Source organism: Vicugna pacos, chromosome 9 (assembly GCF_048564905.1).
Source record: "Vicugna pacos chromosome 9, VicPac4, whole genome shotgun sequence".
Classification (NCBI taxonomy): Eukaryota; Metazoa; Chordata; class Mammalia; order Artiodactyla; family Camelidae; genus Vicugna; species Vicugna pacos.
The window spans coordinates 69,181,692-69,200,787 of NC_132995.1; the positions used below are offsets into that span (position 1 = coordinate 69,181,692).

At 37.3% G+C, this 19,096-nt stretch overlaps 1 protein-coding gene across 2 annotated transcripts in view; it reads left to right on the plus strand.

The window, feature by feature from the left end:
• Nucleotides 1-14,119, plus strand: part of DPH5 (diphthamide biosynthesis 5) — a 32,769-nt gene extending 18,650 nt beyond the window's left edge. For both annotated transcript variants that reach the window (XM_072968115.1, XM_006197371.4), the window contains 4 exons: nucleotides 4,729-4,849; nucleotides 10,118-10,157; nucleotides 11,585-11,688; nucleotides 13,201-14,119. In XM_072968115.1, coding sequence (XP_072824216.1) covers nucleotides 4,729-4,849; nucleotides 10,118-10,157; nucleotides 11,585-11,688; nucleotides 13,201-13,430 — 495 coding nt within the window. In that variant the 3' untranslated portion in view covers nucleotides 13,431-14,119. The remainder of the gene's footprint in view (nucleotides 1-4,728; nucleotides 4,850-10,117; nucleotides 10,158-11,584; nucleotides 11,689-13,200) is intronic.
• The last annotated feature ends 4,977 nt before the right edge of the window (nucleotides 14,120-19,096 follow it).

Here is a 19,096-nt window from a genome sequence, read left to right on the forward strand (position 1 = left end):
AGTAATTTGATTGATCGATCGATTGATTGATTTTACGGAGGTACTGGGGATTGAACCCAGGACCTCGTGCACACTAAGCATGCACTCTGCCACTGAGCTATACCCTCCCCATCGCCATAGTAATTCTCACTATTAGTTTTCAGAAGCATTAAATTGATTTCATTGTTGTCCAGGGACTACTGTAAAAATGATAAAACCTAACTAGTACAAAGCACTTAAACTGGTTCTGATAATATCAGAACTCCGTGTTGCTGTGTAAGCTTAGAAGAACTCATCTAATAAGTTCTCTGTTCTTTTAGTCACTTTGGAATTATTTTTGATCACCTGTTAAATCATGGGCGTATTAAATTTTTTTTCCTTCCTTTCCATTTCCTTTTTTTATCACTATTTTAATAACCACCTTGCCAGTATTCTCTTATACTTCACAGTTTTCTGCTTAAATTGTAAATCTGATTGTACCATTCTTCTACTCAAACAATCCTGGTAAACCTCCATCCTATAAGTGCTTACCATATTATAAAATCTTTGATTTACTCATCTTCACATCTTCTGTAGTACTTTATTGTAGTGCCATGCGTATAATCAATGTGCAACAAGTATTTCCTGAGTTGAATTGCTGATTTATTTATTTATCTCCCCCACCCCCTACCACCACCCTAAGTTGGATCTTGTCTTTGGAATTGTATGCTTTAAATTGTAATTTTTTCTCTTAATTCATATGTGGGTTCTCATTTGTGTGTGAAAATATAAATCTTGTAGCTCTTTTGTCAACATAGTCATTCAGCTTTATCTGTGTACCTAGTATGTGGCCATGTGTCTAATCTTTCATACTGTCAGCAGAAATCAGTATATCAATATTCGTAAGCAAAATGCATGTGAGGATTAAAAACGACAACTCCAAAACCAGGATTCTCTATCAAAGAGAAAACTAGTAACTCTTGATTGTATGGCTTTGTGGTACATTTTTTGACAGCTCTGCTGGGTCAGCTTTCTTTTACCTCACAGACGTAACTGACCAGATTTAGGATAGACATATATAAAAGAGACATGTGAGGTTTAATAGAGTTCTTAGTAAGTTAAATTTTCTGATTTTTTCATATGCAGAAAATATATTTTTAACTTAAAACAACAAAATATTTTTATTTGAATATAAATTACCAAAAGTATTAAAACCAAATAATAAAATGAAATTTATGAAGACCTCAATGCTTCCAAAAGAAAGGGAATGTTGGCAGAGAGATGAGTTAAAAGACCGAGTAAGGTCACTCAGGCAAGTGGTATTGAGAGCTCAACCTAAGGTAGAGGGAAAAGAAAATAGTAGTTTCCAGATAAATCATTGAGCTAGAATTGACAGGAATTGGTATCTGGTAAGATGTCAGGAATTAGAGATACTTGTTAGAGGCAAGTCAGGCAGTACCTATTTTGGGATAGTTGCTTAATGCTATTCTCAGTATTGCCCAAGATTTCCCATCCCTGTTACTTTGTTCATACCATCTGATTCTTCTGCCTTGTTCAACGTCCCCAGTCTAAATCTTACTCATCCTTTAAGGTGCAGCATATATCCTGTCTATTCAGAAGTTACCCTTCAGGTGCTCTCTAAGTGGGGGAAGGGCTGCACTCTTATACTACTTTCAATCTACATCTAATTTTTTATAATTATTATTTACTATCTAATACTTGTCTTTCTTGTGCATCTCTTCACTCTAGTGCCTTACATATAATTAAATAGATCATTTTGTATTGAGTTTTTGTTTGTTTTCATTGATAAAAACGTGATCTAATATCAAGTTAGATAAACTACTTTTTCTAAAAACTTACTCCAGGTTAAAACAAAAAAGGGCTGTGTTTACCTAGTATTCTTGAAAACAGCTCTTTTTGTAATTTTTAAATACAGATTTGCGTCAGTAATGGTTTGGGGGAAAGCGATCACAGCACAAAGGCTCACACTTATAAGTAAGACGGTAGGTACTTAGGCTTCTGCAACCTCAGTTCTCGTCACCGTAGGATTTTGTTCCAGTTTCCTTTTATAGTTTACTGGTAGGTCCTTGAATTGTGAAACACAAAAGAACTGGTCCTTCTGTTCTTTGAGGTACTAACATCTAAATGGTGAAACCGTTTGCATAATGTTCCAGAATTCATTGAAGAAGTCTGCACCACAGCGGTGGAAATGGTTGCAGTCTATAAATCAGGGTCCTAGAAAGCAGTGCTTATGTGAGGTTTTCTTTAATCCCCCAAATGAGACAATTCAAAGACGATTTTACACAAAGTGTTTCAGCCAGTGTTTATATGTGACTAGCATCTCAATTCTCTTTTAAATGATCCAGCCCCTTCTTTCTGAATGAAGAATTGACCCCCATGACTATATTTCCGTGAGTCTTAAAATATTGAAGACCTAGTCAAAGTATTTATATATAGCTACATATCATTTTCTTTAACTTTAATGGTTTTCCCTTAAAGCTTTTTTTTAATAGAGTAATAATAGTATTTCAAAATCTGATCAGAGATGCCAAAAATCCTTTGAGAATGTAAACAGTTCAATTTGTCAGAATTAAATCATAAGCATAGTTTGAAATATTTGGTAACATTTTTGAGTTCACTCCAGTAAGAAAGCAGTTGGATTATAGCACAACACAGCATTTTAGAACATCTTCATGCCATCACTACACACGTTCTCATTTTATGTCATCAAATCCCTAACATTTATTGCGTCTTTTCGATGGCACTAGGCACTTTACATACAGTGTCATCTAATCCTTAACAAAACACATTATTAGGGTTATAGTTATTATACCCATTTTTCAGGGGAGTTCCTCCTGAAAGTCACCCATCTAGTAACCATGAGCTCGGACTCCAGAGCTTTTTCACCTGCTGCATAAGGTGTAAGGTAGACTGCTTACCTTACTCGCTCCACTTTGCTTCTCACTTTATACCTGTGCAGATCATAAAGCCTGCTGTGCAGTGGATGATCTATAATAAATATTTGTTAAATAAATCTGCCTCTCGTGGGATAGTAGCAGTAACGGAAGCCCCCAGCAGAGCTAGGCTCATTCCTCGTAGCTTGGGTGAATGTATTCCAGGAGTCTCACATTGGAACCCTAAATACATTTTTTACAGAGAAACCGTGCTAGTTGTGATTCGAAGGTTTATGACTGAATTCTTAAGAGTTACATGGGTCTTTATACACTAATCTGGGAATTCGACTGCCACTAGATGGCATGACTTCTGTGGGGAAATACCTTTTTAGACAATTTTCAAGTGGACTTTGGGAATAAAGCCCATTGGTAGGTAGGTTGGAGGTTGTGGCCATTTGAGGAATATGATGACTCTTCCCTTGGAAACACAGATCACCGTCATGAGTACCGGTGATCGTTTTTAGGACCTCAGTACATAAAAATCGAGAAAAGTTGAGCTTCCCTAGGAATGGAGGGATGGAGGACCCTGAACACCCCAGCTTCTCTGTTTCCTCCCCATTTGCCTCCTTCTTACCCCTGGCAGCAGCTTGTGAAAACTGAGAAGCCTGAAGACGATAAATCCTTTCTCCAGACCAGTTTCTTTTGCAAATGAAGAACTTTAGGCTTGAAAAGTTAGGTGATTTCCCGAAGTCACACAGCTATTTCAATTACGCAGTCAATCTGTGGCAGAGGACTAGATGTGATGTCTAGCATCTGGTGCTTTCCAGCTCTAATAAAAATTCTTTCAAGCATTGTTTAAATTGAATAATTAAATCTTTGCATAACAACTTAAGTGTTATGTTTTACCATATATTGTCTTTGAAAATAATATATTTTATACAGTGCCTAGATAAAAACTAAAAATAGCATATCATTCACTATTTGAATAACTTTTTACATGTTAGTGATGCACACAGCCCTACAGGTAGGAAGGACCCTATGTTGTCGCTGTTCATATTTTAGAGATTAAGACTTAGAAAGAGTAACATCACACAGCTAACAAGTTGCAGAACCAAAATTCAAAACTAAATTTCCTCAGCATAAGATTTGGAGCTGGACTCACAGCAGTGAGATGTGCGGTCAGTCTGGAAGCAAGCTGAAAGCAAGCAAGCTTCTTGGTTGTGTAATAGTCAAGTGAGGCGGGCAGGACACTTGAGGGGAAAGGAGGAAGTTTGGGGAAGGGCCCTTATTGAACTCTACAGTGAGGGAACAAATAGTGGGTAAAGTAAGGGGGTAGGTTTTGCGGCATGGCTGCAGTGAGTACAGTGTGTGAATTTTACTGAGATGGCGTGGTGGAAAAGAGCGCTTCCTCAGACCTCGGTCTGAGTGTCTTTTTAATTACTAACTGTATGACCTTAGGTAAGTCAGTTGATCATTCTGAGCTCTGGTGGTCTCTCATGTGTTAAGTGAGGATAATATTAACCTTGTGAACCCAGTTCTGACTGCTCAAAAGTCTTTCTCTCCTCCCCCCCATCCCCTTGGCTTCCTTCTAGGTTCTTTGTATTTCAGTCTTTTTAGCAGCTACTTAGCTAAATCATGAACTAGCTACATACGTTCCTATACTGAATGGAGAAATACCAGAAGCCTCCCACTGAAAGGGCATCAGAATGACACCAGCTGCTGTGGATCAGAAAGAACTTTTATTACCGTTTTTTTGTGACAGATTTGATCCAGGGTCCCTCTCAAGTTTGGTTCTCATTTTTTATTTTGGTTGTTATCCATGAAATAGTAGTTGGTGAATTGTTCCATCATTAATCAATGTTTTTATTTTTTCCAGTTGTATAAGTTTGGAGAGACAGTGTCTATTGTTTTTTGGACGGATACTTGGCGACCAGAAAGCTTCTTTGATAAAGTGCAGAAGAACAGACAGAGCGGCTTACACACGCTGTGCTTACTGGGTAAGGGCTCTGGGGTTTCCTTAGGGTCCCAGTGTGGAGTTGTCACATTGTTCGCATTTTGATTTTGTGTTGAGTTAAAACTGTTCTGTGGATAACTAGCTAGAGGTAAGAAAGGATACAGTCTAGCTGCTCTGTACATCCCATGCTCTTTCCCGTACTCCTGGGGAGACATGAATTTTCTGCTCCAGCTGCCATGTGGCTATTCCTACATACGTGCCGCTGCCCACTTTTGCCCTAGTAGATCCTCCCCAGCATCCCATCGCTCACCCATTTATTTGTCCATCAAGACTCTGTCCTTGTCAACTTAACTGCAACTCAACAGACTTGCACTGAGCATTCATTCTTACCAGGCGCCGTCCTGGGTCTCCCTTGAGATGTTCTTTGAGTGCTGCAGCACTGATGCTGGCAGAATCACACAACTACAGATCTGGAAGTGACTCTGGAGATCTTCTAATTAAAGCCTGTTTTCCAGATGAGGTTGAGGCCCAGAGATAGTGAATCATTTTCCCACTGTCACCCAGCTTATTGGTTGCAGAATTGGGAGAATCCAAATAGCCTGTTATTCATAGCTCTTCTCACTGTATCATGCTGCCAAATCCTGTTTCCCACCTCGTGTGGAAAGAGCTGGGATCGCTGTCTTTGTACACAAAGGTGATGGTACTGACAGGGCGTCAGAAGGAGTGGGCGGTGTTTGCCAGAGAGGCACTGGCATTGTCGTGATTCACATTCACTATCAGTTCCTGTGCTACAGTCTATGTTGTACAAATACTGTTACCAAAGTTTTAATCTGGGGATTGGCAAACGGAAAAGAGCTATCTGGCATCTTGGACAACTTGGAAATGACACTTGGAATCAGAAGACAAAGTCTGAGTGCTGCTGCCTGCTAGCTAGGGAGCGCTGTGAGTGGTCCTCACCTTCGCCTTCGTTTTTATCAAATAGGAGTCATCTCTCCTTGCCTCATGGAAGTGCTCAGAGCAGTGCTTCCTAGACTGTTTGTGGTGAGGGAGCCAGTGTTGTTCTTTTATACACACACACACATATAAATATGTATACATACATGCACACATATGTATATTTTAAAATTTCTAATCTTTTATGTCAGAGTCAAATTGTTATAAGTGTTGATAAATACTCATTCTCACTCCTGAAGTTTCTTTATCATTTACTGGTAACAAAATGCTACATACTGGCATCAGGCCTTGGATCATACACTGAATTGCACTGTTTTGGTGATACTATGTGTGAAGTTACCCAGCAGAATATCTGCCACATGGTACAGAATCAGGGCAAAGAATGAACCCATGGTTTTGGCCCTTATAGTAAGTACGGATATTCAGAATGTTAGAAAAGCATCCTGTTTGCCAAAAACATTCAGGTTATTTGTACAGTATAGCCAGTTCTTTATTATTCAGTGATATATAATTTGCATGTTATCAAAACCCCCATTAATATGTCTCTTTTAAAAGACTATAGGAAAGTTTTACTAATGATTAGCATTTCTTACAGGGTAGAAGTTGGAAGTTATCTAGAGCAAGGGTTACTATACAAGCACCCATGGATCAAATCCAGCCCACGGGCTGTTCTATAAGTAAAGCTTCATTGGAACACCACCATGCTACTTCATTTATGTAGCATCTGTGGCTGCTTCCATGCTCCAGTGGCAGTGATAAGTAGTTACGACAGACACCTTGTGGCCCTCAAAACCTAAAATATTTGCTACCTGGCCCTTTACAGAAGTTTGCCAACTCCTGATCTAAAGTGAAATTTTCCCTCATCTCATGTGGTACAGCCTGTAACCCCCAGTGATTCTCTTTCCCATGACTTTGGTTGTTTCTTTTCAGTCTTACCATCTATCTGAATTATTGTGTTAACTTGTTTTCTTCTCTGCTTCATAAGAGCAGGGACATTGTCTTGCTCATTCCTCTCTCTGTAATGCCTAGAAGTCTGGCACAGTGAAGCTGTTTAATAAGTATTTAATGAAAGTTAATTGGTTGAAGTTTATTTTTAGGTTTTTTCCCTCAGATTTGATCTTATTACCTGTTGGCACAGAAGATCTTTAACTCTTGCATCCAGAATACATTCCTTTTATTCCATTAACAGTGACACCTACTTAATTCCAGATCCAGATCAGGCTGTGAATGCTTCTGTGACTTTTTTTGGCTTATGCCTGTACCCGACAATTAACTGGTAGGGTAATGTTTCCTTGTTTTAGTTTATTGTCCATGCAATTTAGTAATTCATAATTAATCAATTATCTTTATAGTTTTGTCTGTGGATTTTCCATGTGGAAAGATACAGGTCTTCCTTTTTTGTAGTTCTTACTGCAAGCACACAGTAACACACTTGTTAACTCATGTGGAATATGCCATTAGATATATCCATCATGTAGTCTTAAACTTAGATCCAGTTTGGCCAGCAGTGTGTAGAAAGTCAAAGTAGAATGATGTGAGAAGGGCGGCCATTAAGGGGACTTTTATTAAAGGCAGAGGGAAAGTATATGCCACTGGAGGATAGAAAATAGGCATTCATTGGAGCTCAGCTACTTGTGTGTGTGTGTGTGTGTGTGTGTGTGTGTGTTTTACAGCAGAACTGAGAGGTTTTAAAACAATGGGGAGAAAAGAATCTTAAGAGGCAAGCTACCTGATCACTTTTTCATGGCATAAAAAATGTGGGGAAAAGGGGGAAAAATAGGATTAATCTTTTGGAAGCTTTGGGAAGGAAGTTAGAAAATCAATTTACAGTTATTTACCAAATGTTTACTCTGTGCCCAATGTGGAATTAGGTTCTGTGGAATACTAAGGAAGTAGTAGACACGGGTCCTGCCCTCAGGGTTTTGAAATCTAGCTGGAACTAACATGCCGTGTACATGAAAGTGTAGAGAACAATTGTGTTCTATTGTATGGAGAAGCAGGAAGGACAAACCAGAACGCTGGCTCCTGAACTCTGTCTAAGGGCTGCCTCTTTTCTTGGCTTTCCTGGGAAAAGACAAACAAGGTTAAACAATATATCTTCCTTGCTCCACTAACAAAAACAGGAACAAGGTGTGAAGTATAAGATATCATGATTACAAATTCTCAAGCCATAGATCTCATCATTTTTATCGCCTGGAATTCTTGTTATTTAAATTAGTATGTATTTATTGAATGCCATCAATGGGCCAAGTCCTATAGAGATTAGTTGGAATATGTCATGGTAAAAAAAAAGTCATATAGAATTTAACATTTACTTGGAAAGATAAGACTTTCCAAGTATGATATGTATGATGTTAATTAGAGATGAATAAAATACAGCATTAATTGTATGGTTATTACAAAGAGCATTTGAGGGGAAGTCACTAAAGGCTTAGAGATGGGACTTACCCTACTTAAGGGGTAGATAGTTTAAGATGGGCTGGTGGCTGGCTGCTCATAGAGCCGTGTGAACAAATTTATTCAGTAGACATTTATGGAGTATCTGCTGGGTTTGCATTATGCTGGGTACTGAGATGACTAGGAGATGCTTACCTTCGAGGAAGTGGATGTAGAAAGGAATAATTATGGACTGTGTGAAGACAAGTAAGTATTAAGATGAGTCTGGCTTGAGATTAAAAATTCACTGATGCAGTCTTATGTTTAATTAAAACGCATTTGCCTATAAAAATTCTCCCTAACCCTCTTCATTTTTTTAAAATCAAATTCTGTAGAGCATATCATTAAAAGGATAAAAATGAAAATACTAAATTAAAAACTTAACTATCACAAATAACATTTCAGAAGCTCAAGGTGAATGAACTAATACATGTATTGAATTTTTAAAAAATATTACAAGTATCAGGTAAAGGAAATCTATGCTGACTTATATACCGTTGATTATATTACAGGCCATATTTCAGTAACAGCTATGCATTTTTTCCTGTATGTGCCAGACAAGTGGATATATTAAATAATTTATGATATTTCAAACCTGAAAAATTCACTACTGGTTCCAAGGACATTTAGAAATACATTTAAGGGAATATCTCTGGAATATTTTCCAAGCAAACTCTTTAGTATCTTTTAGAAGAAAAACTTTTGTAATCACTTAGGAAAGCTGTAGAAGTCTATCAAAAAGACCCCTCAGTTACACTATATTTATTTTTGCAAAAACTTTGGCTGAACCATTTGTTTTCTGCATGTAGAGCAGGAAGCAGCTGTTGTGTACTGAGTTCCTGCGAGGATGTAGAGTGATTCTGCTTTTTTACCTTCTACCGACTTGTTTAGCTGAGCATCAGTGATTAAAAACTGTAGAGAATCAAATCTTTGTGGCGGTTGCATTGTCAAACTTTGTGAGAGCAGGGGCTCTGTGTGTCTTGGCCTCCCTGGTAGCCCCGTGCCTGGCAGTCAGGGCTCGGAAAAGCCCTGTTAAAAGTGTGAACATTTGGTATCAGAGTGTCTGTCCATAAGTTATTACACATGTCTTACCATTCACAAGAAAGCAAAAGTCTTGTTTCAAAATGTAGTAAGAATTTTCTTCTATCTGTGTTACATGCACTGACGTTTATATGCTAGTGCCTGAAAAATAGGTGAGAATAGGAACATGACAAGACCTTTCAGTTGGATCTGTGCCGTTACCAGCTAATGGAAATGAACACAAAGACTTTGATGAGCTGTTAGGTAGTGTACGCCAGTATTTATCTAACTCTTTCCTGTGTCTTCTTTTCCAAGAGGAAATTCGATCCTTTCAGGATGGTCTCAGGGCCAACCTCATGTTTGTTTTCGAACTAATGACCTTCACACAACCGCAAGCTTCCATTCTTCTCTATGTTTCCATTAAAAAAGTGACCAGAACCAGGGGGTAAACGGGGTGGGAAGAGATAAATTGGGAGTTGGAGCTTTGCAGATACTACTATATATAAAATAGATAAACAACAAGTTTCTACTGTACAGCACAGGGAACTATATTCAATATCTCATAGTAACCTATAATGAGAAAGAATATGAAAACAAATATATGAATGTATATGAATGACTGAAACATTATGCTGTGCGCCAGAAATTGACACAACAGTATAAACTGACTCTACATCAGTAAAAAAGAATGCAAATGAAATATGATCATTATTGAAGTTAAACAAAAAAAGTGACCAGATACATGCCACCGTGAGGGAAGACTGTCACAAACTCTCAAATTAGCGTTTTAGAGACTTGAGAAAAATGTTTACCAAAAATTCAGGTGGCTCAACTGAAGTTTATGTGTAGGATTTGGGGTAAAGTAGTCAATTAAAAGAGAACTATTTTTTGCTTCCTACAGACATCAAAATAAAGGAGCAGTCTTTGGAAAATCTAATCAAGTAAGTTCTTATTCTGAGAATGCTTACCTTTGTTTTAATTCCATGAACATAAATTCTACTTAAATGATGTAAGTTCTAAAGATTGTTGAAAATCAGCTTCCAGTAACAGTGCAAAATTAAAGCGCTTTCAGCCTTGTGAAATTGCAAGCAGTGTGATAGAGTGGAAGTAGCAATGGCACCTAATCGGCACTCAATAAATATTTGTGGAATGAGTTAATTGGGAGTCAGAAGACAGGCTTTGAGTCTTGAGTTGGCCTCTGGTATGTGCTCTTGGGCAAGTTACTTCCATTCCTGAGCCTTATTTTCCTATGTGTATAATGGGAGTAATAATCCTTTTGTGCTTGTAGATCCAGTGTCCCATGCAGTAGCTGCTCCCCACATGTGACTAATGAGCACTTTAAATATGTATGGCTAATGTCACTGAGGAAGTGAATTTATAATTTAATTTTAATTAATTTAAAACTAATACTCAACTTAGTTATTAGAAAACATTTAAGTATATTTAGAGGTGCAATATGTAAATCTACTTTTACAACTATGAATTTTGTGAAATATACAGATCAAGTATTTCCAATGAAAATTTAACATTTGAATTAAGATGTGCTAAAATATAAAATATAGTCCAGATTTCAAAGAATAAATACGAAAGCAATCTTTAATAATTTTTATAGGAATGAATGTTGAAATATAATATTCTGGATATATGAGGCCAAATAAATATGTTATTAAAATTAATTTTGGTTTTTTTGCCTGATGTGGTTACTAGAGAACATTTTAAATTATGTTTATGCCTTGCATTATATTTCTCTTGGACAATGCTGACTTACAGAATTGTTTTGAAAGTCACTAAAATAATCTATATGAACTGTTTTGTAAACTACAAAAGCAATGTTTTAATTTTGATCATTGGGCAGAAGTGGTGGGCTTCTGAGACATATGGAAGTAAACGTATTTTACCCTCTAAGATTTTGAGGTATTTATCACTTTAGTGTACTTATTCTTAGAGGAAGATGTGAAAAGAAGAATATGTAGTTAAACATGGTAATTAAAGTGAACACTATAGAACATGACTAAGCGAGGGTATAGAACAAATTGCCACTTATTTTGAATTATTTTTGCCTAAGATATCACTTTGAATAAAAGTAACTTTGATTTAACCATTTATCTTTTAAGTTGTTGGAATTTTATTTCTGCCAACAATTCAGTAAGAGGAGAGAGCATTTAAAGTAGGACAATGAAAAACACTTAAGAAACGTATAACCATCACTGTGTCCGTGTTTGAATGTATGCTTAAAACGGGTAACATGTGACAGCTTCAGACAGAATGTAGACAGTGGTGATTGAGTATTTCTGGGGGCGTAATTGCATTAAAATGTATTACGTAATTTTATGGCTAAGAGCAGTGGCATCTAGTTTTACACTTACAGGGGAAGGAAGATCTATGACCCTCCTCGGTATATGAGTGTAAACCAAGCAGCCCAGCAACTTCTGGAGATTGTTCAGAATCAGCGAATCCGTGGAGAAGATCCAGGTACTCAGGACCCTAAAAGGGCTCTCGTGTTCCCCTGCTGCTGTGCTGAGATGTGGGTGTGACAGAATGTCTGGCACACATGCACACATACACACTAATACCACTGAAGCAAGAGTCAGTGGGTCCACATTGTATTTTTTCTCATCATTTTTTTTTGACTTCCTTAAATCTCATAGGCTGAAAGTTGTACTGAAAGAAAAATAATGGAGTTCTTCCTAATAAAATTAAAAGCATTCTAGAAAGCGAGGATTTTTAACAAATTAATTATAAATCAGATTTTATGTAAATATGTTAATACATAAATATTTTGGTAAAATACAGAACTTCATTTAGCCCAGACCCTAGGTGAGATCTGTCCCGCAGAAGTTTACCTATTCTGCTTTTTCTCGTTCTCAACACTGAGGCCAGGTGTAGCTTTCTAGAGGATAAAGACAGGAGAATTGATCCTTACCTGCCTAACGTCTGGATACAGTGGATATGGTATATAATAAAATGTCCATTATCAGTACTGTTTTATTGAAAGGTTCTTAAACAAATCTGTCATTAGGTTCTGTTTTAAGATACTGACTGGCTTTGAGCACCTATTCCTTGATAGAAAAGATACGTGAAGAGATTCTTGGATGACCATTGCTTACTTTTTTCTCAGTAGACCGTTTTAAAGTCATGAAACAAACGATCTGCAAGGACGCTCTATATCCATAACTTTGTACAGAGTTCCTTACAGGCTTGCTTGTCCTTGTAGACATTATTTGCCCATTTTGACCATTTTTCAATCAGGACAGCTTTCCCAACTAAACAAAGCCAGAAAAGGGTCAGCTCTTCAGCTGTTGCATCAGATTGAATAAAACTAAAGTTCACTGATGCTGGCTACTTTGAACTGAAAAGCGTAAGTAACGTCATAATGCCTGTTGTTTGTTAACAGCTCTGTAGTTTACTAAGTACTTTCATATTTATTATCTCAGCCCTTAAACCACCATTTAAGACAGACAGTATTCCATTTTTTAAAAAATGGAAGAAATAAAAATGAAATTTGTCACGTAGCTGATTAAGTGGCCAAACACAAACTCAAATCTGTGTTTTTATCTCATAATCCCCTGGCTTTTCCAGTATTTGGTTGATGTGAATATATCCCGGACATTTTATTTAAAATATAAGCATGTATTAAACACTGTTCACTTAGAATCTTCTTAAAGACAAATGCTGTGCAGTAGAGTATGGATGCAGGTAATTGTTCATCAAGTCCTAAAAACTTGAAGGTGAGCCTTTGGAATTCTGCAAGGGTAAAGTTAGGAAGTACTGCTCCACTTTATATGTCAGGGAGTACAAATCATTTAGAAAAGCCTTAGATAAGTCAGTAGATGGTTGGTCCATAATGAACAACTAAGGGGACTTACGCTATCTGTGGCTTCTTTAAATGTACTTTTGGTACTAGTGTTAGTTTGAATTGATTGAGGATAATGCATTTACTGAATTGAATGGCCGTGTCTTTTTTTTTTTTTTTTTTTTTGATAGCAATCACCGAGGAGACACTCTGTGTTGGCTTAGCCAGGGTTGGAGCTGAGGACCAGAAAATTGCAGCAGGCACTTTGCAGCAGATGTGTACTGTGGACTTGGGAGGACCACTGCATTCCTTGATTATCACAGGAGGCAGCTTGCATCCACTGGAGATGGAGATGCTGAATCTGTTTTCCATACCAGAAAATTGCTCAGAATCACAAAGCGTTGATGGGCTCCAAACATAGACAGTTTTTCTTGTGAGACATTAACTTCAGTCATGTATGCACGTACACGTATTTGTATAACAAATCAAACAGGCCTTTTGGTTTACATAGTAAGTATAAAGCAAGTGACCAAGAAGAAAGGTGTTCACTCACAGTGCTTGGTTTCCTGTGGCAGTGAGTTTTTCCCTGTGACATCATCAGTTGCTGCGGTTTTGGCAGTTTTTCAGGGTGTGCATACATGGAGCTGACCAAATTGGAAAACTTGTAGACAGACATCCATAGGCAGAATTATTGAAGAGCAATTTTTGTTTATGAAACCAGTTTATACAAGGTGGAACTTTCTTCCTTCTTCTAAAGTCAGCTGTACTGACTGCGAGATAAGTTGTCCTGACAGCGTTTGGTATTAATGCAGATAAACAGAGGTGGGAGGCGTTAAGTCCCCACCCAACATTCTTACTTAAAGCTCAGCTGAGTACATGCCACACAGTGACATCCTTTTGAATTGTCTTGTCGTGTTTAGCTGATGCCCTAATTATGTGGCTCATGTTCTGCTGTATTTTGGAGGTTGTATAATGGTTGAATTATGAATGTTCAGCCAGCCATGTATAGCTGCTGCTTGGTTTCAATTAGCATCTTTCAAATCCAAATTGACAAATGGAAAACTTGCTGACTACAAAATAAAATTTAAAAAAATTTAAGTTTGAAGACAACAATGGATTAGTCAAGATTTGTCATATCACTTAACAGTTAATACGGTTCTACGTGTATGCAAGTAGCCACAGTCTTCTTCCTAGTTGTAAATCACACTCCCATTTTTTATATTTCATGACTGTAAAGTTTTGTACTTTTCCAGTTTCTAACAGAAATAGCTTTGCTACATGTTAGTTTAGTTGGTCTAACTCTGAGTACAGTTGACCCTTGAATAACACAGGTTTGAACTGCACGGGTCCATTTGTACACAGATTTTTTTTTTCACTTAATACATCCTACAGTACTACACAGTCTGGTTGGTTGAATCCACAGGTGGTTGAATCCATGGATGTGGAACTGTGGATGTTTTCAGCTTAATGGAGCGTCAGTGCCCCAACCCCCACATTGTTCAAGGTCAGTCAGCTGTGTTTCCATGTTCTAATCAATTTATCTGACCTCTTTGTTCAGTAAATTCATTGGAAGTTGAGCAGATACTTCCCTATTTTCTGGAAGCATCAATTAAGAAGAGATTCTTTTGAGTTATTTCATTTCAGCTGTGATAAAAAGATATCTTAATATATGTGAAACAATCTGTTTTCAATCTGTCGGACACAAGAGGGAAGAGAGCCGAAGGATATTTAAGTACTAGTTCTACCAGTATTTTCTTCTAAGGTGTTAAATTAAATGTTGAAGAATAAATTGAAGGCCTTCTGCTTTTGGTTGTAGTGAAATAGCTTGTGATGGACAAACCTTGGCACTGGGGAGTGGCCATAACAGCCTGAGGGCTCTGCTCCTATGACTCTTCCCTGAGGGCATTCACCGGTCTGTCTGGTTGAGGGGAGGGCTAGAGCTCATGAGAAAGCCGCAGTCTTACAAGCTTGAGGTGTTAGAGGAGTTGGGACTGCTGGATGAGCTGAAATTGAAGGAAGAAATCCTAGAAATGAAGATGGCGCTGAGGAAGGAGCCTTCCAATCTGTGTATAATTTCCCCTTAAATCTAACTCCTGCGTTGTGCATGTGCAGGGAGGGCTCCGATGACTCTGGTGGAGAGCCATATCTGGAAGGCTGAAAAAGCTGAGCAGAAATTTTTGCTCTCTGTCGCAAGAGAAAACAGATTTGAATCCCGGTAAGTTGGAAGGCTTGATAAGTACCTCAGGCTTTCCATCAAATCCCTAGAATGGTTGTGTATTATTAGCGATAAAGGCTATGCCCGGGACTAAGGATTTGTGCTAAAACTAAAGACAGAATCTTTAACGTAATGTAAAATCAAGCCTCCATAAAATCGAGGTGACTGGCCAATAATTTAACTGCCTGCTAGGACAAAGCTTATCACTTCCACCACATGATAACGAAATGAATCTATCTATCAACAATGCCTGGAATGTTTTAAAATACTATGCGGCATGCAGTGAAACAGGAAGATATGACTATGGTCCAAAAGAAAAAAGCACACAGTAAAAAGATCCTAAAATAATCCAGGTACTGGAATTAGCAGACAAGGATTCCAAAGCAGCTATCAGAACTGTGTTCAAGGATAAAAAGGGAAAGTGGTTGTAATGAATTAATATAAATGCGTACTCTCAGCAGAGAAATGGAAGCAAAGAAAAACCCAAATGGACTAAATAGCAGAGCACAGGTAACAGGTGAATAGAAATTGCCCTATCTGAGGAATTTAAATAAAAAGAGCTCAGAACCTCAGTGCCATGTGGAGCAATATCAAGCAGTTCAACATGTAATTGGATTCCCAGAAGAACAGAAAGGAGATAGGGCAGAAAAAAATATGAGTAAGTAAAGGCAAAAATTTTCCCAAGTTTGGTGAACCTATGAATACACAGATCCAGTAAGTTCAGTGAACTCCAAGAAGAATAAATATAGAGAAAGCCATACCTAACAAACAGATCACAGTTAAAACTGACGAAAATCAGAGATGAAAGAATCAGTAGGGGTTGTTCTCATTGGAAACAGTGGCTGTCAGAAGACAATGGAAAGACAAAATCTTTACAGAAATTTAAAAGCAGAATAAAACCCTATCAATCCAGTGTTTTATATATCCAGTAAAAATATCCTTCAAAAATGAAGACAAAGCAATCTTCATGAAAACAGAATTTGTCACTAGCAGACCTGCACTGCAAGGAAAGCTGAGGGAGGTTTCTTGGGCTGAAGGTAAATGACATCAGATAGAAGGGAGGAAATAAGTATTAAGTATAAGTGACTATCAGGTTTTCTTTGCTTCATGTTTTTAAAAGACAGCTGACAATTTAACATAGTGTGGTGGCGTATATCTGGCTGTAAAATACATAAATACATAAACAATATATAAATATATAAAAAATATAAAACAATAATGGAAGTTGCAGATGTTAAAGGGAATTATACAGCTGTGGAGTTCTTTCATTTTATTTAAAGGAGCAGAATAGTAACTGCAAGTAGACTGTGATAAGTTAAGGATGTGTATTGTAATCCCTCGGCAGCCACTATTAAAACAAAACAAAACGCATGGCAGAAGTAAAATAAATAAATATAAGAGGAATTAAAATTGAATCCTGAAAGATATATGATTAACCAAAAGCGGGCAGGAAAGGAGGAAATAAAGGTCAAAAATGATAGTGAGGTGGGAAGCCCCATAAAAAAAGATGGGCAGGCAGGGCAGGGCCACTACTCTCCTGCCAGTACCATCCGGTTCCCTGGCCCAGAGACTCTGTCTCACTTTTTGCCTCTGAAACGGCTTACTTCTAGGAAAGTGGAACTTACTCCTAGAATTCTATTGGTTCCCTGAGCTCACTTGTGATTGGTTATTTATCTCCCTCCTGATTGGTCCATTTCTACAAAGCCTGTTCCTAATTAGTCAGCTTTTGTTATACCTTATTTGCATATGATGTTGCAAAGTGTACACTGGCAGCCTATAAAAGCCTGTGTAAACCTACAGATGGGGTCCAGAGCTTGGAGTGTTAAATCCCCTGGGCCCACTGGCGAAATAAACCTGAGTTCTCCAACTCTCCGAGTGCTGCTTGGTCTCTTGCCCAGTTCCAGGTTGCTGTCATAACTGAGCCGTAACACTGAGCTGTAACACCGAGCGGTAACACGTCTTTCTGCAACAATAGGACAAATAGAAAAAAAGTAGTAAAACAATAAATTTAAATTCAACCATACCAGTAATTGTTTAAATGTAAATTAAGTATTCTAGTTAAAAGAACTAGATTTTTTTTTAAAAAGCACAACCATCTATGTCTGCAAGAGTTAAACTTCAAGGACACAGGATGAAAGTAAAAGAGTGGGGAGAAAATAGACCATACGAACAGGAAGCATAAGAAAACAAGTGGCTACATTAACATAAGACAAAATAGACTTCAAAAGAAGGTGTATACTGGAGATAAAGAAGGACTTTTCACAGGGAAGAAAGGGACAGCTCTTCATGAAGACATTCTAAATGTGTGTGCATTGAGTACCAGCTTGAAAATACATGAGGGGAAATGGACAGACCTAAAGGGAGGTATAGACAAGTATATAATGAACGCTGGGCATTTTAATAATCCTCTCTCAGCAAACAATGGAAGTAAATAAAACATCAGTAAAAATATTGATTTGAACAACGCTAACCATTTGGATCAAAACAGTATTGATCCCTACAGGCATTATTTTCAAGCCCAATGTGGAATATTCACCAAAGTAGACCATATGCTTGGCTCTGACCACAATGGAATTAAAAATTGCCAACAAAAAGATGCCTAGAAAAGCCCCAAATATTTGGAAATAAAACAAGGTACATTTATTTTTAACTGAATAAAAGCAAAAACAAAATGTGAAAATTTGTGGGATGCAGATAAAGCAGTGCCTAGAGAGAAATTTGTAGCTTTAGAACAGAAAAAGTTTTAAAAATCAGTGATCTGTTTTTATCTTAGAAACCTAGAAAAAGAAGAGCATATTAAACACTAAGTAACTAGAAGGAAGGGACTACTGAATATAGGCAGAAATTGGTGAGACAGAAAATGGACAAACAGTCCAGAAAAGGAAAGCCAATAGATTGTCTAAATTTTTAAAGGCTAACAGTAGTCGAAGTCGCCAGGATATGGGGTAACTGAAACTCTAATGTTATTGGTAGGAATATAAAGTGGCACAACTACTTTGGAAAACAGTTGGCAGTTTTTATACAACTTCCCATGAACTAGCAAAACAAGTCCTAGGTATTTATTCAAAAGAAATGAAAACATACTGACAAAAAGTAGTACCTGAGTGTTTATAACTTTTCTATGTTTATTCATTCATAGCCCCAACTGGAACCAAGCTATGTGTCCATTATAGGAGAATGGATTTAAAAATTGTAGTTTGACTTACAATGGAATGTTACTTAGCAATAAAACAGAACGAGCTTTGACTCACACAACAACAGGAGTGAATTTCAAAAACGTGTTAAGTGAAAGAAACCAGACACAAAAGAGTACTGTATACTTCCCTTCATATGAAGTTTCACAACAGGCAAAAACTAATCAAAAGAAGACAGTGGTAGTGAAGAGGGGCTGGGAGGGGCCAGCAAGGAGCTGGGGTGATGGAAATGTTCTGTCTTTTGATGGTGTGTTGTTTGTATGGACACAAGTTCATTCAATTATATAGATTTAGGATCTGTGCATTCTTCTGTGTTAAGATTACCAGATGAAATATGGTATCCATTTAAGTTGAATTTCAGATAAACAACAAAAACGTATTTTTTGAAATACAACTATGTCCCATTCAATATATGGGAAACATTTATACTACAAAAAAATTATTTTCAGTTAGAAATGTAATTGAGTTCCTGTGTTTTTATTTGCTAAATCTGGTGACTCCATATGTAATTTAACCTCAATTTAAATGAAATTGTAAAATGAAAAATGTACCCTATTCATCAGCAGAAAAAGGATGAACAATATTGTTTCTGGTCTACTATCATGAAAGTTCAGTGTTTTGGCAGTAAAAGTAGAAACACTTAAACACTACATACATTTAGTTAATAGTTGTTAGCCC